Here is an 18,019-nt window from a genome sequence, read left to right on the forward strand (position 1 = left end):
TCCCATTAATACTTCAACAAGCCATAATATTATTTTATTCCCTCTACTGACACAGAATACAATGACTCATTTTTCAGGCAATCTTATGATAAGCATGTATGGATTTAGGCACACTGGTCCTTAGATGAAATATAGCATCCATTACTACTGTCCATGCCCAAAGTTGTTCTACCTTGGTATACTATGCTAACACAGCCTTCAAGAACCCAGTTATCCAAGACAATTCCCAATAGATTTACAACAGAAAATGCTATCTGCATTCTGAAAAAGAACTATGGAGACTGAATGTAAATCAACACATGCTATGTTCACTTTTTTTTTTCCTGCTCTCCCATGGTTTTTTCCCTTTTGTTCTGATTCTTCTCTCCCAACATGAGTCATAAAGCAATGTGTATAAAAATTTTAATTAATTAAAGAAATTTAAAAAAAATAAAAAAGAACCCAGAGTTAAAAAGGCCATATCACAATGAGACAATGGAGAAAAATTTTAGTGGAGGTTTTCATAAAAACATACAAGGAAATCTGGACAATGATATTAAAGAATGACACTGTCCTAAAAAAAAATTTACATAACATGAAAGGTTTGAAAATGCTTTTCTTACGTATGACCATCTTAGAGATGGCAATACTAAAGATCACAAGAGTTAAATAAAGCTTGTCCAGGGTTGCACAAATATGTGTAATAGCAGATAGCAGAGAATTTAATTGGGGTCTCAACTCAAATGTAAAAGCCTTTTTTCAATATAAAATATTACCCCTATTCCTTCTCCTCCACCCCCCTTCTCCCTTCTTCCACCACCACCAGCATAATTAAATTGAAAGGATGGCTGACAAAGTGAACCTTTCTTAAGGTTAAAAACAAATGTTCTCAAGGTAAATGTGAAGTCCACTTTAGAGGCATGAGGGAAGGGGAGAACAAAATGTCTGTTTCCTGGTCTATTACCTAAACCTAAACCTAAGGCTTATTTTCATTACTGTGGAGAAATAAAGATGAGTAAGAAAACTTGCTGTATAAACCTGAATGGAATCAACTCTAAACATGAACTTAAAAGAGATTTAAAACGAAGTTTTAGCTGTATCCTTGGGTGCCCCCAAGGAATAATTGACAAATTAGTTAATCAAATTAAATTTAAACTTCAGCATACATTTTGGTCAACAATTGGACAATAATTCTTAAAACTGGTAATTCACACAATGGACATTTAACACAGATGATAGTGCACACTTTACCTTGTCTCCCAGCATTAATTTATGGTAAATCTAGCCCTCCTGATCAAATACTCACCATCAAATCCATACAGCAATAACTTTCCAAGGAAGATAACTAAGTATATTATGTATCTTTAACACTTAATACAAAATTAATACACACTACTGACTGATAATTTCTTCAGTCTCTTCAAAGATTAACAGAATGAGAGATGTGGAATAATATTTCCTTTTTAAACAGAACTAGTCAATAAGATGAGAATTGTGAATAGTTTACCCAGATTTTATCAAGCTTTTGATAGTTATTTCACATTCCAGGGGGAGGATAGAAGAATATAATGTAGTTAAGATAAGTAAATTGATTCAGAACTGACTGAAAGCTTCAATAGAAGATCAAGATTCAAAGATGTCCATTTTAGAAGCAGATCAGTGACATCAGAGGTGATTTGTTCGTAAACTAGATTTAAATAAGGCAGAGTTATACAAAGTTGTCACCCTCATTCTCTTCTTCCAGAGTTATTGAAATAAAATGACAAAGCAGACTGCTGATAGGGTCAAGATGCAATGGACGAACTTGATGCTTTCAATGTCAAACAAACTCTTAAGTGCTCCACAGCACCTGCTTTAGCCACCTCCACACCCCCTGGAATAAACTCTTCTCAGTACATTTCATCAGGGGAAGTCTTTACATGCGTGGAGTAGACATCCCCCTAACCTGCCGAAAGCCCTGAGGACTGTCGATTACCCTCAACCTGGTTTAGCCCATTTGCCTAGATGTATTTACCAAGGTGAGGCTGGTGGGCTCCAGTTTTTCCTAGAGCTACAGGTGAGAGGCAAGAATCAGGTAGAAATCAAAGGTGGATGAGCAGCCCTGGAACGGACTTGGTGAACCATCGCACTCGATGTGCTCCTTCAACACTTTGCTATTACCACGGCAGATCTCTACTGGGGTGTGCCAAGGATCTGTTCTTGGCTGTGGGATATTCAATGTTCTGATAAATGCCTTGAATTAAAGGAATTCATGGAATGTTCATCAAATGAAGCCGAAAGAGTAGTTAGGATCCACAAAGATCTTGACAGGTGAGGGCATTATACTGAATTTAAGATAAAATTTAAGAAAGATAAAAAAACATGAAATCTGGATGCGGTGGCTTTGCATAAATAAATATGTTAGATAACAAAAATTTAAGCTCTACCTAATTAATTACATAAGCTCCCACTTTTTCTTACTGTATACTTTTCATAGGGTTGTTATGGGGAAATCACTCAGTAAACTAAAAACTACATAAATGTGAATTAACTATGGGCTAATACACAAAAAATACAAGATCAAATTCAGAAAAGTTAGATAAGAAAAACGCAAATCTAATTAGTTATGGCACTTAAAGAAAAATTCACTATACCTGCTCCTTTCTCTTCTTGAGTCGAGCATTTTCTTCTTGTACATGATGTAGTTCAGACTTCACTTTCTCTTCACTGAGCTTAGCTTCATTAAGAGCTATCTGCACCTAAACAAAAGATTATCACTAAAATTGTAATCTATTCCTGCTATTTCTTATCTACATTGGCTCTTTTGAGTTTTTAAATACAAAAACATGCAGATTAGTATATCATGAATTATATTTTAAGAGAGATCTTGAGGGAACTGAGATTAGGACAAGTAGTAGTGGGAATTGAATGAATTGCACTGACTACCTTATGGAGTTAGTTCAGTTCCTTTTCTATTCAATTATGGATCTAGTTCAATTTCTGCCTTATAAGAAAACTTCATTGAATTAAGGGAATTGTGAGAAAACTCGATTGCATTGTTTGAACCTAACTTTGTATGACTGGGAAACTGGACAAGCTCTACCTATTGTCAGTTATGCTGACCAGAAATCCAATCAGATTTGAAGACTAAGGCAAAAAAATATTCTCATAATTGAACATATCTCAAACAACTTACATGTCTTATCTGAAAACTGGACCCCTACAAAGATTAATCAGTTACTGTTTCCATGTTTGTTTAATTGAATACAGACACTTGGGGGAAGTAGAATACATTTCTGATTTCACGTGTTCATTCTCTCCTTCCCAATTTGGAAAGTTCCTAATCTTTCCTCCAATTAGAAGCTACATCACCAAATTCTGCATTCTGTTTAATTGTTTTCTTTTAATTAATTGGTCTTTCTAATTATCTTTAATTTTAATTAAATTAATATTAAATAATGTTAATATTAAATTAATTGATTTTAAATTTAATGAAAAAATCACTCTCTCTCTGTGCATTTGAGGTCCAAGTATGGTTTTCAATTGTTTGATTAAATCAATATACTTGAAAACTCAAACCTTTGTTTCCTCAATCATTTTATCTTTCATCCACCATACCTGGCACTATAGATTACAGTGGCAGGAATAGTCTGATATTTACCTCTGAAAGTTCAACAGAATGCATTGTAATAACTTCTTGTAGCTTTTCTATTGATTTCTGAGTCTCCAAGATCTGTATGAAAAAGAAAACAGAAATGTATGTTGACAATTAAAAAGTTAAATGTTAGCCACTTCAGTAGACCCACAAAGTAAGTACACTTTAGAAGCAATATTTAACTAAACTTTTTTCCTTTATACTTCTGGTAAAGGCCACCAACAAACTTAAGATCTAGGACATTTGAACCTTCTTTTAGGGGTTCCTTGCTTGTTGTCCCTCCTCCATCGGAAATGAGGGAAACTTAGGGCTAAAGAGTCATGTAAGTAACTCTAAAGGTCATAGAACTGGTATTAGAGTTGAAATTTGAATCCAAGTGTGAAATCAGTCCTCCATCGGAAGGACAACAAGCGAGGAACCCCTAAAAGAAGGTACAAATGTCCTAAAGAATCCATAGGGTCATACATAATCATATATAATGAAATGAACAATATGATTAAAGAAAAGGGAAGGAAAAAAAATTTTTTAAAGAGTTGATTCAAAACTCAGATAATCCAACTTGATGTTTCTCCCAACCTCTGCAGGGTGATATTGAACAACTGTTAGAGACAGTTTTTTAATACAAGTGAAAATTTCACAAGAAACACTGCGATTGCAGTTTGTCATTTTTACCTTTCTCTGAGAAAAGGATAGAAAAGGATAAAAATTATTACCAAAAAAATAGCAACAATAATAAGTACATGCAGTATGTACTCAAAAATCTAAGATAGTAGGTGGTTCTCAAACTTTCTGGTATCGGGATTCCTTTATTACTCTTAAAAATTATTGAGGACCCCCATCCCCCCAAAAAAATTGAGGGGTTTTTTTTTTTTAACATGGGTTATATCGAAATTTGCCATGTTAGAAACCAAAATATCTTTAGCACTATGATAATACTTCACAAACCCCTCTGAAAGGGTATCAAGAACCAACATAAGTCTTTAGACTATCCTTTGAAAACTAATGTTTTTAAAGAAATGTTCAAAAGTAAATAGACTATTCTGTATTTCAAGCAAAAATCTCAACTAAGACAAAGAAGTCCAAATCCAAATTAAAGGAAGATTTTTACCATGTCCTGTTTTTTTACATTCTGTTCCTTCTCAGTTTCCAACAATGAACGAAGATTTTTCACTTTGTCATCCAGTTTTTGGTTTGTTTCTTCAAGTCCTCTGATTTTATCCTAAAAATTATGAGATCAATGAATTAAATGAAACAAATCATTGAAGTGCCTGCTACATATAATTGGTTACTTTAAAAATCACTGATTTTACATTGGTACCTTAAGGTCAGCTGCTTCATCAGAAAGATTGATGTTTTGTTTTTTGGTTTCCTTTACTGATTCCTTTGCTTTTTTGATCTACAGACAGACAAAGTATTCAAAAGAAGCAAAAAGCAAACTGCAAAAACATATAACATTGTCTCAAAAGTCTTATTTGTTCAGTTAATATAATTAAAATTCACTAAGACTTTTGGGATGTCTAAGTGACTTTATATAACTGCAAAAAGCATTATATTTGCATTTTCTTCATATTTTGATCATTTATAGAAAATAATGGATTAAGATAATAGGAAAGTGCTGAGGTAACAGAAATGAAAGAAAATAAAACCAAAAAGGACCACTATACCTTCTGATCATATTCTGACATCTTTTCTAAAATTTCTGTTTTTTCTTGTAAGAGAGTTTTAATCTTCTCAGCAAGTTGTTTTTCAGTCACTAAGGGGGAAAAAAGGCCATACAAAATGTTATAATCACCCTACTGTTAGTAGAAAATCCATGTCAACTGGTATTGTTATATCAGTTCTAAGATTAGTTAGCATATTGCCACTCTGCACTTTTCTTCTTAATCTTTTTTATTACACTTGATAGGAAGATAAATTTATAACAATAAAGGAATCTTACAGGGTGTCACCTAGTCCAATCCCCTTAATTTTACAGATGAGGAAACTGAGAGCTAAAGAGTCATGTAAGTAACTCTAAGGTCACAGAACTGGTATCAGAGTTGAAATTTGAACCTAAATGTGAGATCAGTCCTCTGATCTCAAAACCAGGATTCTTTCCACTGTACCAACTCTCATGTCAACAGCAGAAATAAACAATGAACAATTTCATGATTATTTATATATCTATTTTTTTAAAAAAATCAATTTAGCAGTTTATGAGACAAAACTAGATTTTACATTTCATACCAGGAACTCAAATCCAAACTTTTTCAGCTCTAAATACCAATGATCAAGGTCTTAAACTAAAAATGTTTAGTTTTGACAATAGTAACTCAATCAATTAATCTGCTAATAAATCCTCCACATACTATATGCAATAACATTATGGAAGAGGAACAAAAGACTACGTAGAATGAATTCACAACACAAAGTGAAAAAACCAGTTTTATCATTCTAGATCAAATAATTTAAAGAACAGAAAACAATTCAATCATATTTCCTAAACTACATCCCAGAATTAAATAATTTGCCTTGTCTATATTCTTTTTTTAAAAATGTAGTTCTATCAAAACTCTCCAAAATGTATCCACTCTCACTTCAATTATCATTTCTAGAAATCTTAAGTCCTGTCTTCTAACTTGAGTTCTAACTCAGCATTCCTGTCCACTAAATATTTCCCATTTTAAACTTATCAAGCATCTAAAACCCATAAAGATGGCTCTTCTCTCAACTTAGTCTTTTCTACTAGCAAGGTGCACCATAATTCTCCCCACCACTCGCAAAAACTTGACAGTTTTTATTCTTAATTTCTCTTTCTTGACAATATCCTAATAATTCAATTTTTATTTATTTTTCCTTCCTAATGATTCCTCTTTAATGCAAAGCACCCAATACCTACATTATTGCAATAAGCTTAACTATTTTAAATTTCTCACCACTCCAAACCATATTCTGCCTACTGCTGCTTAGAACAGAGGTAATCTACCTGGGGGGTCCACTCCCCCTCCCCCAAATAGATCTATGGATAGATTTCAGAGAATAGGAAATGAAATACAACTTTATTTTCACTAACTCTTTAGTTTCCTTTGTTGTTCTGTATGTTTTCTTTTTTTATAATAGCTTTTTATTTTCAAAATACATGCAAAGATAGTTTTCAGCATTCAGCCTTGAAAAACCTTGGGTTCCAAATTTTTCTTCCTCCTTTCCCTAGACAGCACATAAACCAATATAGGTTAAACATGTAGAATTTTCTAAATTAAACATTTCCACATTTAACATGCTGCATAAGAAAAATCAGATAAAAAAGAAAAAAAGAGAAAAAACCAATCAAACAAACAAACAAAAAGGTTATTCTATATTTTGATCCACGTAAGTTTTATCTTATACAATTAAAAACATGCTTCTGAGAAGGGAACCTTCAGGCTTTAACAGACTGCCAAAAAATTCTATGACACACAAAAGTTTAAGAACCTCTGTACTAAAGTAATTCTTCTGCAACATTACTGTAATCATGTTACACCTGCTGGAATTGCTCACTACTATCTACCAGATCAAGGCCAAGTTCTTTTTCCTCACAGGTAAGGTTTTCCATAATCTGACTTTACTTTAGCTATTACTCAATTTGCTGCTAGTCTTTTCTCCAGTAAGGCTAGTTTTCTAAATGTCTCTTCTCTATCCCCACCCCCAATACTATTTCTATTTCTGCATTTTTGGTGGAATACCTTCTTCTATACTCTATGCCTAAATATATCTCTAGATATCTTTTCAAAACACAGTTCAATGTGAGATTCAATTCCTGCTCAGCTACTAATTTCCCACGTAAACCTGGACAAATCATTTAAATTCTCTAAACTTATTTCCTCAACCGTAAATCCCAATTCTGCTACTTGCTACCCTGCAAAAACTGTGGACAAGTCTTTTTCTCCCTTCCTATTATCTCAAGTTTCATTACCTGTAAACTGAGGTATAGAATTAAGATTATTTTCAAGATCCTTTCCAGTTCTAAATACTAAAAATCTATATGAAGATGTGAGATGATGTCAGCCAATAGCCATTTATTAGGAACCTAGCTATTTACCAGGCACTATGCTAGGGTCTCTTTTACTCCACAAAGTTCTAGGTAGACTACTACTTCTAAAACTTTCTAGTACTAATGATCTGGATCAATGATGGCAAAATCAAATAGAAATAGGGGCTCTTAAATTGTATGTGAGGATCCCTGCAGGCCACATACTGACTTAGAAAACCTTATTTATATATTTCATGTTTTTATTAATAAATCCACACACTTAAAATCATAAAACTACTACATTTTATTCTGGTGTGGACTACACTCAGGAATGTGCATATATGACACTTCTGGTTTAGACCATGCATTAAATTTTATTTTGTCATATACAGTTCTTTAATGCCAATATTATACCAATGTTGTCATATGGCTACAAGTCATGGAATGTTGTTAGTCTCTGAGGGATTAAAAAAGAGTATTAATTAACTTTAAAAAAATGTGAATTCAAATACATGAAAACATGTCATAGATTAATGTAAACTAATTAAGACCTAGCTATAAAAATACGTACTATTAAGTAGAATCACTAAAATCTTAAGAGGTAGAAATAATCTCAGGCTTCATATAATTTAAAGTCTACCCAAATCACTAAGCTTGATTATTTAGCCAATAGCTGAAGTGACAGATTATTCAACTTATAAGACGGTCTTAATTTACTTCTGATTCACTGTTTTTAGTTTTTAATGTTTATGGTAAGCTAAACTCTCTCTCCATGACTTTTGTCCTTTAAGTACTAGTTCTGATATCTAGAACAATGTATAACAAATCTAATCTTTTAAATCATATAACAATTTAACAATTTGAAGGCTACTATCAGATCACCAAGTCTCTTTTCTCCAGACAAAATTCTTTAATTGATCTTCAAGATTTTTAATCCCTTGACCATTCTAGTCATGTGCTAATCTAGAAAATGTCCCTTTCAAAGATGAGACACTGGCCACAACTATACCCATGTGGTCAAACCATGTAAGAAAACAATGGAATTAATGCTTCCATTCCATGTAAGATAACAATGGAAATAATGCTTCCATTCTTCTGTACACTGTGTTTTACTAGTGTAGCCTTTAAGATACTAGCTTTTTTGGCTGTCATAGCACGCAGTAAATTCAATATTCAATTTTTTTTTTTAGTGGGTTTTTTATAAATCCACTAAATTCAAATTTTTAAAGTGGATTTTTTACAAATCCACTAAGATCCATGGAAATCTTTTTCTATATTAATTTCTTTTTAACCACTACTCCCCCATATTACAACTGTGGAATTGAAATATTTTTAGCCCAAGTGTAGTAGTTTACATTTATTCCTAATAAAATAATATAATCATTAACTTCATCCAATTGATTAGATAAGCATTCAATAAGCTAGTGTTTGATAAAACTTGAGAACATAAACTACTTGGAAAGAACTCTATATCTGACAAGAACTAGTAGGAAAATTGAAAAGTACTGTCAAAAAATGGGCTTAAATTTATTATATAAGTTCTGAACAGATACTCTATTTAAAATGTAAAAGGCTACACCACTTTAAAAAAAACTGAGAAAAAAAACACGTATATACATCTTTTGAGACTATGGCTGGGAGATACTTCTTAAATTAACCAAGGACAGAGATCACATTACAGAAAATTGAAACGATCTTGCATACATAAAAATCTATGGTATACAAAATATGTAGGAAACTAACACAAACACAATATGACTGAATAAGTTATGGTATATGAACAAAATGGATTATTATTGTTCTATAAGAAATGATGAGCAGGCTGATTTCAGAAAAGCTTGAAAAGATTTACATGAACTAATGCTAAGAAAAGCAAGTAGAATCAAAAGAATATTGTATACAGCAACAAGATTATGTGATGATCCATTGAAATGGACTTGGCTCTAGACAATTCCAATAGACTTGGGATGAAAAGAGCCATCCACATCCAGAGAACTATGGAGACTGAATGTGGATCAAAGCATGGTACTTATTTTTTCTAATGTTTTTTCTCTCTTTGATCTGACTTTTCCTGTGCATTATGAAGAATTTGGAAATATGTTTAGAAGACTTGTACATGTTTAACCTGTATTGGATTGTTTGCTGTTGAAGGGAGGAAGAAAACACTTGGAACACAAGGTTTTGCAAACGTAAGTATTGAAAACTATCTTCACATGTATTTGGAAAAATAAAAAAACTTATTTAAAAAAATGGTTCCATATATAGCAAAGTATCCATTGTAGCACAAAACTTGGTATCTAAGAATGAGAAATTATTTTAAACCAACCAAATGTGTTGCATGAATATAAAAATATTACCATGCCATAAAATGAAGAATTCAGAAAAACAGGGGAAGATTTATATGAATAAAGTAAGCTAACCCAAGAAAACTCCATATGATTAACAACAATATAAACAGAAAAAAACAATAAAAATTAAGCCAACTATTATGTAATTATAATGATCTATCTGCTAAATTGGTTAGCTTGCCTTAAATATCTCCCCACTTAAATTCACCCCCTATTTAACCACTAAAGTGATTTTCCTAAAGTATAAATTCAATCATTGTCATATATGTCCCTCCACCACCACCCTCACTCAATAGACTATATAGTGGGGGTTCCCTATTACCTCCAAGATCAAACACAAAATCCTACCTGGATTTAAAACCTAGCCCCCCTACACTTTTTATCTTTCCAATTTTCTTATACTTTATTCTCTGCTTTATAATTCCTTAATTCTAATGGGACAGGAAATGTATTTGCCTTTTTGTTGTTGTTCTTAACCAACTAAGTGCTTATCACAGTGCCTGACACATAGCAGGTACTTAGTAAATGCTTAACAACTGATTTATTAAACTTGGCTCTCATAGAAAAGTTAAGAAAATGCACTTCCTTCTTTTCTTACAGACAGGGGGCATTATGGGCATGTACATTGCATATGCTGTCAAACAAAATTGATGTATCTACAATACTTTTTTTAAAAATCTCATAAGAAACAGCTTGTTGATTAGAGAAAGTAGAGACTAGAGAGAAAGTAGGATGTCTCTAGAAATAAATAAGATGTTAAAAACAAAAGCATCATTTAAAACACTGCCTTACTTTATAATTTTCACACACAAAATAATACATAAGAGGCTTGGCTAAAACAGGCCTACTATTCCAAGTACTAGAAAGAGAGTTTTTGGATCCACAAACTATTCATCATGCTATTTAGGGCAAACAAGAACTTCTTTTAACACTCTCTCTTTGTCTGACCAAATAATCTCTGCATCTTAAAGCATTAATAAGATCAATGGGTATTTATATCTGAATTTCCCTAAGTCTAATTTAAAATACCACCACTAACATTTTTAAATTCAATGTATTTGTTAGAAATCATGGTATCTACATATAACAGATATATAAACTATCAAATATTGGACTTGAGTGGATATGTAACATACAAACCAAAAACGTTACCTTGATAAACTCTGCTCTTTACCTAGAATAGACAGAGAATAATATGTCAAGGTTTTTATAAACTTTATGGCACCTGATAAAACATGTAACACAATTATATATAATTTCTACTTTTAAATGATTGATATTGCTACTATATTAAATAAAATAAAAATATTTAGAGGATTTTAAATTAAAAGCCTATAGGTTAATGCCCCTATTTGCAGAAAGACAAATTTAAACTTGAGGTAAGAGAATTTCCTAATAAGTAGAAATACTGAAGGCCATCTAAAGAAATAATAGGTCCAAGAAAAGCTGGATAACCACTTGTCATATGTCTTGTAGAAAGAATTCTTATTCATGTTTGAGTTTGACTAGATGTCTTCTGAGATTCCACTTCTGGATTTTTACAACCTATATTCCCTCTTTTGGAAAGTGGCAATTTATGCTTCATTTTATGTAACGATCACTTATCCTGAAACCCAATACAACAAAATACCATCAAACAAGGATAAATTTAAAAAGGAGAGGGATCTTCAATACCCCAAAATCATGAACTTTGCTTTTAGGAGAGAAGTGTACACACTCTTAAGGCATACTTTACACACAATTCTAACAAATCTGATTAATTCATTTTTCATCCCACTTCAAACCAGAATAAGCAAAATGAAAATGAGGCAAAGTGAAAAGATTGCTAAATACTATCATTCTGACAGGGACAAAGAATAAAAGCAAATAATGAAGGATAACATATAAAAACTATAAAAAGCAGAAACAAAAATTTTAAAATTACCCTCCATTCTAGGGACATTTAATATTAGTGGCAAGCAGTACCAAATGGAGACCTCTGTAACACTTAAAGACAACATATGCAAGAATGGAGGGTTTATATTCCATTCACTAAAATTCAATTCAATAAGTATTTATTAAATATTGACTATTTCTAAGAACTGTTTACAAGCCACCCCAAAGAGAGGTGATAAGAATGTAATCCACAAGAGACCCTCATTTTTTTTTAAAACAGGACCTGTAATTTCATTGTGATAAGTCCTAATTATAAAACTCCCTCTCACAACAAAGAGTAACACCTGTTCTACATGCATCTTTTATTTTTAAAAGAGTTGCCTGAGTTACTGAGAAGTGAAGATACTCAAATCACAAAGTACTGCAATGTATGTGAAAGACAGGTCTTGTATGCAGGTTTTCTTGGCCCCAAAGCAAGATCTCTATTTAAACTACAATAAGCTGCCTCTCTTAATCACATAGTGCTACAGAAATGACCCATCATTTATAAGATTGTTCCAATGAGACAAATGCTTTCATAGTTCCAATTTGGGATGCCAAAAACAGATCTTCCTCTGCTTAGATTTCCATCCAAATTTCATCTGGCCATTTAAAATGAAATTTTTAAAATTGTCTTGCCAATTTAAAAAGTATAACTTTTTGAATTTGAAAAATTGACTTATGAAGACCATCTCACTCTTTGATTATCAGAAGTGTGAGATATTAAATATAGATGGTACAATATCAGGTAGCACAGAGTGGCAGGGTAGCACAGGGGAAAGCAAGCTTCATTACCAAGAAAAGCTTAGGTTCAAATCCCCCCATACATATCCTGCCTGTAGAATTAAGTCACATGCCACTCCAGTAGTGTCCCAGGACACTGTAAATTGCAAAACAAGTGACAAATTTCATTGATCTAGGGCAAGAGTTCTTAACCTGGAAGTATGGGTTTTCTTTTTCTTTTTAAAAATACTTTGATCATCACTTGCATTTCCATAGTATTGGTTTCCTTTGTAACGATATTTTATCTGTGCATTTAAAAATAAGATCCTGGGAAGGGGACCCATAGGCTTCACCAGACTGCCAGAGGGACTGATCACACTAAATTATTAAGAACCTCTGATCCAAGGAGATATCACATGGCAGATCATAAGCCAATGAAATCCCAGATCCATGAGAATCAGAACCACAGGAATTTCTACAGTACTTCACTATTTTATCTGAGAAAGAGAATCTCAGTTATAAACATTCCAGGCAAATCCAGAGTAATTAGTTATTATATTAGTTATAATTTGCTGTACAGATGTAAAAATATCAATTTGCAAAACATTCATATCTATATGAACAGAAAGCTTTTCTGAATTTCCTGAAAAAGTTGAAGCCTGCTAATACTGTGCTCTCCCTTCCAAAAAAAAAAAAAAAAACACTACTTTATATTTCTTCTACATATAATTATGTATCTACATGTCTGCCTTTGCAAACAGTTTAATTCCTTAACAGGTGAGACTGTTTCATTCCTCTCTTCTCTGTATTCCCAATGCTTATTAGCACAGTGCCTGAAACAGAGCAAATCCTTATATTTAATGTCAATGAAATAATAACCAAAAATGTCACAAAATTTTTATTTCAAGCAAAATTTCCCATGTTTTCTAAAGTTGACTTCATCATCTTATGTCTGAAAAGGACAAGAACCTAAAGTGTAGGAACTTATCACTAGCAATACAGATTATTTGTCAAGTACTAACTGAAAGATGCTTAAATTTATAATAAAATATTAATGTTTTATGCAAATTTCACCTAAAAATAAATTTAATATACTCACTGAAAGGAAAGTTCTCCAGAAGAAAATGGCAAATGAAGCAATCCCCAATAAGGCTGTAATAATTATAGGCTCCCAGGGCATTCCATGAAAATCAGGACCAGGTCGAATATCCTCAGGCAACGTAGCAACTAACTGAAATATCAATGTTGGAAATTATGAACAAACTTAAAAGAGAAGTTTCTCATGACATATTCACAATGAATTATATTTCTATTCTTTTACCACTCCCCTCTCAAAATTTCAATAATCTCCAATGCCTACAAAATGAAGTTCAAATTCTTTGATGGACCTGGCATTCAAACTCTTCTAAAACATTCTAAAAAGAACCTACATTTATAATCTCATCTCCCTTTACTCCCCAAAATGAAGCCTGGTCAAGTTAAAAATGACTTGCTGTCTCCTAAAAATAACTTTAAAATTTCCATTCCTTTTCAAACTCTTATTTAAATTTCCTGAGGCCATTTCAAATATCAATTTCCCTTTGATTATGCTATTTCATTGCCTCTTTGAGGCAACATCCCCAGATCTGGGAATGTCCACTTGCCTGTTTCCTATGCCGTCATTATTATCATCATTATTATTATAAACATGAAGATTGTTAGAGATAATTAGAGACCATTCCTTCCTCTGCATTTATTGTCTAGACTTACATTAAATTGTTGGTACCTTTTAGTATTTTTCTTTACATCTTAACTAGACTAAAAGTTTCTTGAAAGCATGAATCGTCCCTGCCAAATTTTATTAATTAAATTGTTATGTTTGTTCTTTAAATCATCAGAATTTCTAGTATCCCTCCTTACATAATGGGGAAAAGAAAATGCTCAAGAAATATATGCTCAATGACACAGTCACTGTTCTCAAGAAACTTACAATCTTGTAGCAATCAATGTAAACATAGAGATAGGATACAAATTTCAACATGAGCAGCAGCAAAAAATGCTATGCCAGTTCAGAGAAAATCATGTCCATATGGATAGGGAGAAACCAAGAAAGGTTATATAGAGAAAGTAGGACTTGAAATATGAGCAGTTATTTCAATCAGAAAGAGATACAGGAGATGGCAAAGCTTGCAAAGGGAAATGTTAGAAAAATCCATTAACAATACAGTTACCACAACATGTATTTTGTTCACATTTATTTATTTTATTTTCAATTTATGGACTAAAACAAGCATTTTCATAACAGTATAATAAAGAAACGTGCACAGAAAATTGCAAATTTATTATGTGAAACTTGCTATTCCTTTTAAATATATAATAAAGTTAACATTAAAATTTTGATGAAATTAATATATGCTGAATGATTCTGCATCTTCATATAAATCAAATACTGGGGAGTAAACAAGACTTCAAAAAATGAAAAGATAAGTAAATACCATACATATATCTCATCAGCCCCAATAGAAAACGTGAAAGGACCACAAAGCAAATCAATAATTTCATTAATCAGAATAGTCTTCAAAGTTCAGGGAGACATATTCTAAAAAAGCTAAAATTCCATACTGTTATTAATATTAACAATGAAAAGAAAGAGATGGGGGCAGATCTCATTACCTCATTTTAGTTGGGCTAAATTGAAATAAAGTGAATACATGAAATAGAAATTTTCACCATTCCAAACTTACAAAGATTCTTCCTTTTCTACATCTTTGGATCCAGATTCTATAAACGTACCAAGTTTCTAACAATGGTACCTATAGCAAAAGTAGTCTATATGGCATTTGTGTGGGGAATAGGAGAATGGAGTAATTGTGGCAAATATATTTTCCAAACTCAAGTTTATCATATATAAGTGGCACTGTGTTAGATTCTTATAATGCAAAATGAAAAGAGGCCCTGACCGCCAAGAGTTTCATCTAATAGAGGAGTAAGACATATACAAATATCCAAAATGAAGAATGCAATAACTGCAGGGATATAAACAAGATGCTATGAGAAGAGTGAAGAAGTATAAAATCACTTGCAGCTGAGAAAAGAAATCAGAAAGAGAAATTGGTGCCAGAGGAGGGCTTTGAAAGAAGAAAAGGATTTCTACAAACTGAGATGTAAGGAGAACAAGTGCATTCCAAGCATGGTGATGATCTGCACAAATATATGGAATAGATGATTAATATTCCAATTAATATTGATTGGAATACATGGTACAATATATGTAAGAGAATTGTGTATTATCTCAATGTAATTTTGTTTTATTTCCTAGTTAGGAACTCCCTCTTCTTAACATAGTGTGATATCTTTCTTGTCACTTTGCAACTTTAAAAGCCTCCTGGGGCACTCAGAAGTTAACTAACTTGCCTAGGATGCCAACAGCCAGTCTAAACCAGAGAAAAGACTTGAAGGTAGACCTTCCTGACTCAGGTCAACACCATAACCATTAAAAGACACTGCCTCTCAGCAACGTAATTTAAAAAGTCAAATACAACAAATAAAAAGAATTGCAGAAAGACCTACATGAAATAAACCTGAAGAAATTGGAACTGGAAAATCAATATACAATGAAATTTAACTATATAAAAAACTGTGACAATACACACATGAATGAACAAAGATCCTAAAGAGGAAAGGAGTTAGCTTCTCCAACATGTTGATATTTACTTTTCAAATATGAATTTCACTTACCCAAAGTTTTCATGCTCAAAGTTAATAAACTATCCAAAAAATTCCAAATAAATGAATAAAGTTCCATTTCTTGCTTGAAGCCAAAATCCTAGTTCACATATCTTGTGCTAACTTTTAACACCCATTAACCCAGTTTCAAAACAAGGGCTCAAAAAAAAAAAACTCTTAAGAAAAATAAAAACTTTTATGCAAAATCAGAATACTTTACATATCAGTTGTTAGAGCAAATAACTAAAGTATAACTTTTAGTTATCCCTTTCTTTTTTTTTTTTTTTTAGCTATTATATAGTTAGTAATAAACAAATTATCTCCTGCCTTTAGATCAAGCACATAAAGTGAATTACGTAAAAACACAAAGACACTAAGAACCTCTGTCACTTTTACAAAAATTAACTTTGGATTAGGCTTCCCAAACAATTCAAAATAGCGTTATTTCCTTTTGGGAGAGAACTGGAAAGGAAGAGAGGTTAAAGAAGGAAAAAACAGGAATTCTATTAAACTCTTTAGTCACTAAGAAGCTACAAACATGTTTTCATGATGTGGTTATTACATTGAAAGAGCACTCAGATATATGTAGGTTTACATCCAAGGTCCAACACTGTGATTAAGTACCCTCTTTCTGGGCCCTGGTTTCTTTATTTGTAAAAATAAGATTAAATCAGAAGATCTCTATCGTCCCTTATAGCTCTCAAGTTCTATAAAGCAGCTGTCTCCAAGACCTTTTCAGTACATGAGGTCAAAACTATTTTCACAATAAAAAGTCTTTTAAATTCATAATTTCATATATATGCACAGAAGACAGACAGATGGGGGTACCTCAATAATTTTTAAGAATATAAAGGGATCATGAAGCCAATGAGTTTGAAAACTGATACTATAAAAAAGGTCTCTGCCTATGATGTGCTGTGTAAAATATAGTAAAAACAAACAGCATGCCAAAAAACAACAATAAACAAATCTTAAAGTATTAAGCCTGATTTCTTGGAGATTTAATGAACTAAGAGTAGAGTTGTCTAAATCTGAGGTATTAAATCCTTGACTCTTGAGTCAACTCCTGAACATCCCCCATGCCAGATTAAGAAGTAATTGGGAAAAGCTGAACAAAATAAATACAAATACAACACAACACAGATGGTAATTTTTGGTTTTCAAGTCCCACAGGTTTCCATTTGAGTTTGATAACAATAATCTGGACCACAGCATTTTTTCTGATACTCATTTTGTGATTTAGTTTTACTTTATCAAATTTAAAAAGAAGAGGGAAGTGAAGGGAAAGCTTTTAATCCTCAACTGCTAGGAACTCTGTTAGTTTGCGGGAAAAGGAAACTATTTCATTAACATCTCTTCCCATTCCTTTCATTTTTCTTAAATATTACACATCAAATGAAGAAAATAAAAGAACAATGGAAAATCTCCCAACTCATCCTTACAACTCACTGACTTTAAGATAAAATTTCTGCAGCCATCTTAAAACCTCTTATTTTAAGATAACAAAATAGTAAAAAGAAGAGATTTTTAAAAATAGCATTCCAGTTGTAGGAACTTCATTTACCTCTATTTTCATGCCCACATAAAGCAGTGGATTCATTCAACATCAACTAACTTTTGTGGATGTAGATGAGCCTCAAAATTTCAGAAACGTAACAATTATCAAAATCAAGATCACTTTCAAAAGACAAAATAAAACTCTCCAAGATTCCCTTGTTATTTCGTTTG

General features: G+C 32.2%; 1 protein-coding gene across 6 annotated transcripts in view; it reads right to left on the reverse strand.

Moving 5' to 3' along the window:
- The window catches only part of MIA3 (MIA SH3 domain ER export factor 3), a 58,996-nt gene that overhangs the window by 11,994 nt on the left and 28,983 nt on the right, over positions 1–18,019 (reverse strand). For 5 of the 6 annotated variants that reach the window (XM_031967075.1, XM_031967076.1, XM_012547903.3 and 2 more), the window contains 7 exons: positions 13,686–13,817; positions 11,102–11,123; positions 5,278–5,366; positions 4,932–5,009; positions 4,722–4,832; positions 3,620–3,691; positions 2,613–2,717 (listed from right to left, as the gene is read on the reverse strand). In XM_031967075.1, coding sequence (XP_031822935.1) covers positions 2,613–2,717; positions 3,620–3,691; positions 4,722–4,832; positions 4,932–5,009; positions 5,278–5,366; positions 11,102–11,123; positions 13,686–13,817 — 609 coding nt within the window. Of the gene's footprint in view, positions 1–1,993; positions 2,304–2,612; positions 2,718–3,619; positions 3,692–4,721; positions 4,833–4,931; positions 5,010–5,277; positions 5,367–11,101; positions 11,124–13,685; positions 13,818–18,019 lie in introns of all 6 variants that reach the window. The other variant, XR_004233973.1, reaches the window with a different exon arrangement.

Source organism: Sarcophilus harrisii, chromosome 4 (genome assembly GCF_902635505.1).
Source record: "Sarcophilus harrisii chromosome 4, mSarHar1.11, whole genome shotgun sequence".
In the NCBI taxonomy this organism is placed as follows: domain Eukaryota; kingdom Metazoa; phylum Chordata; class Mammalia; order Dasyuromorphia; family Dasyuridae; genus Sarcophilus; species Sarcophilus harrisii.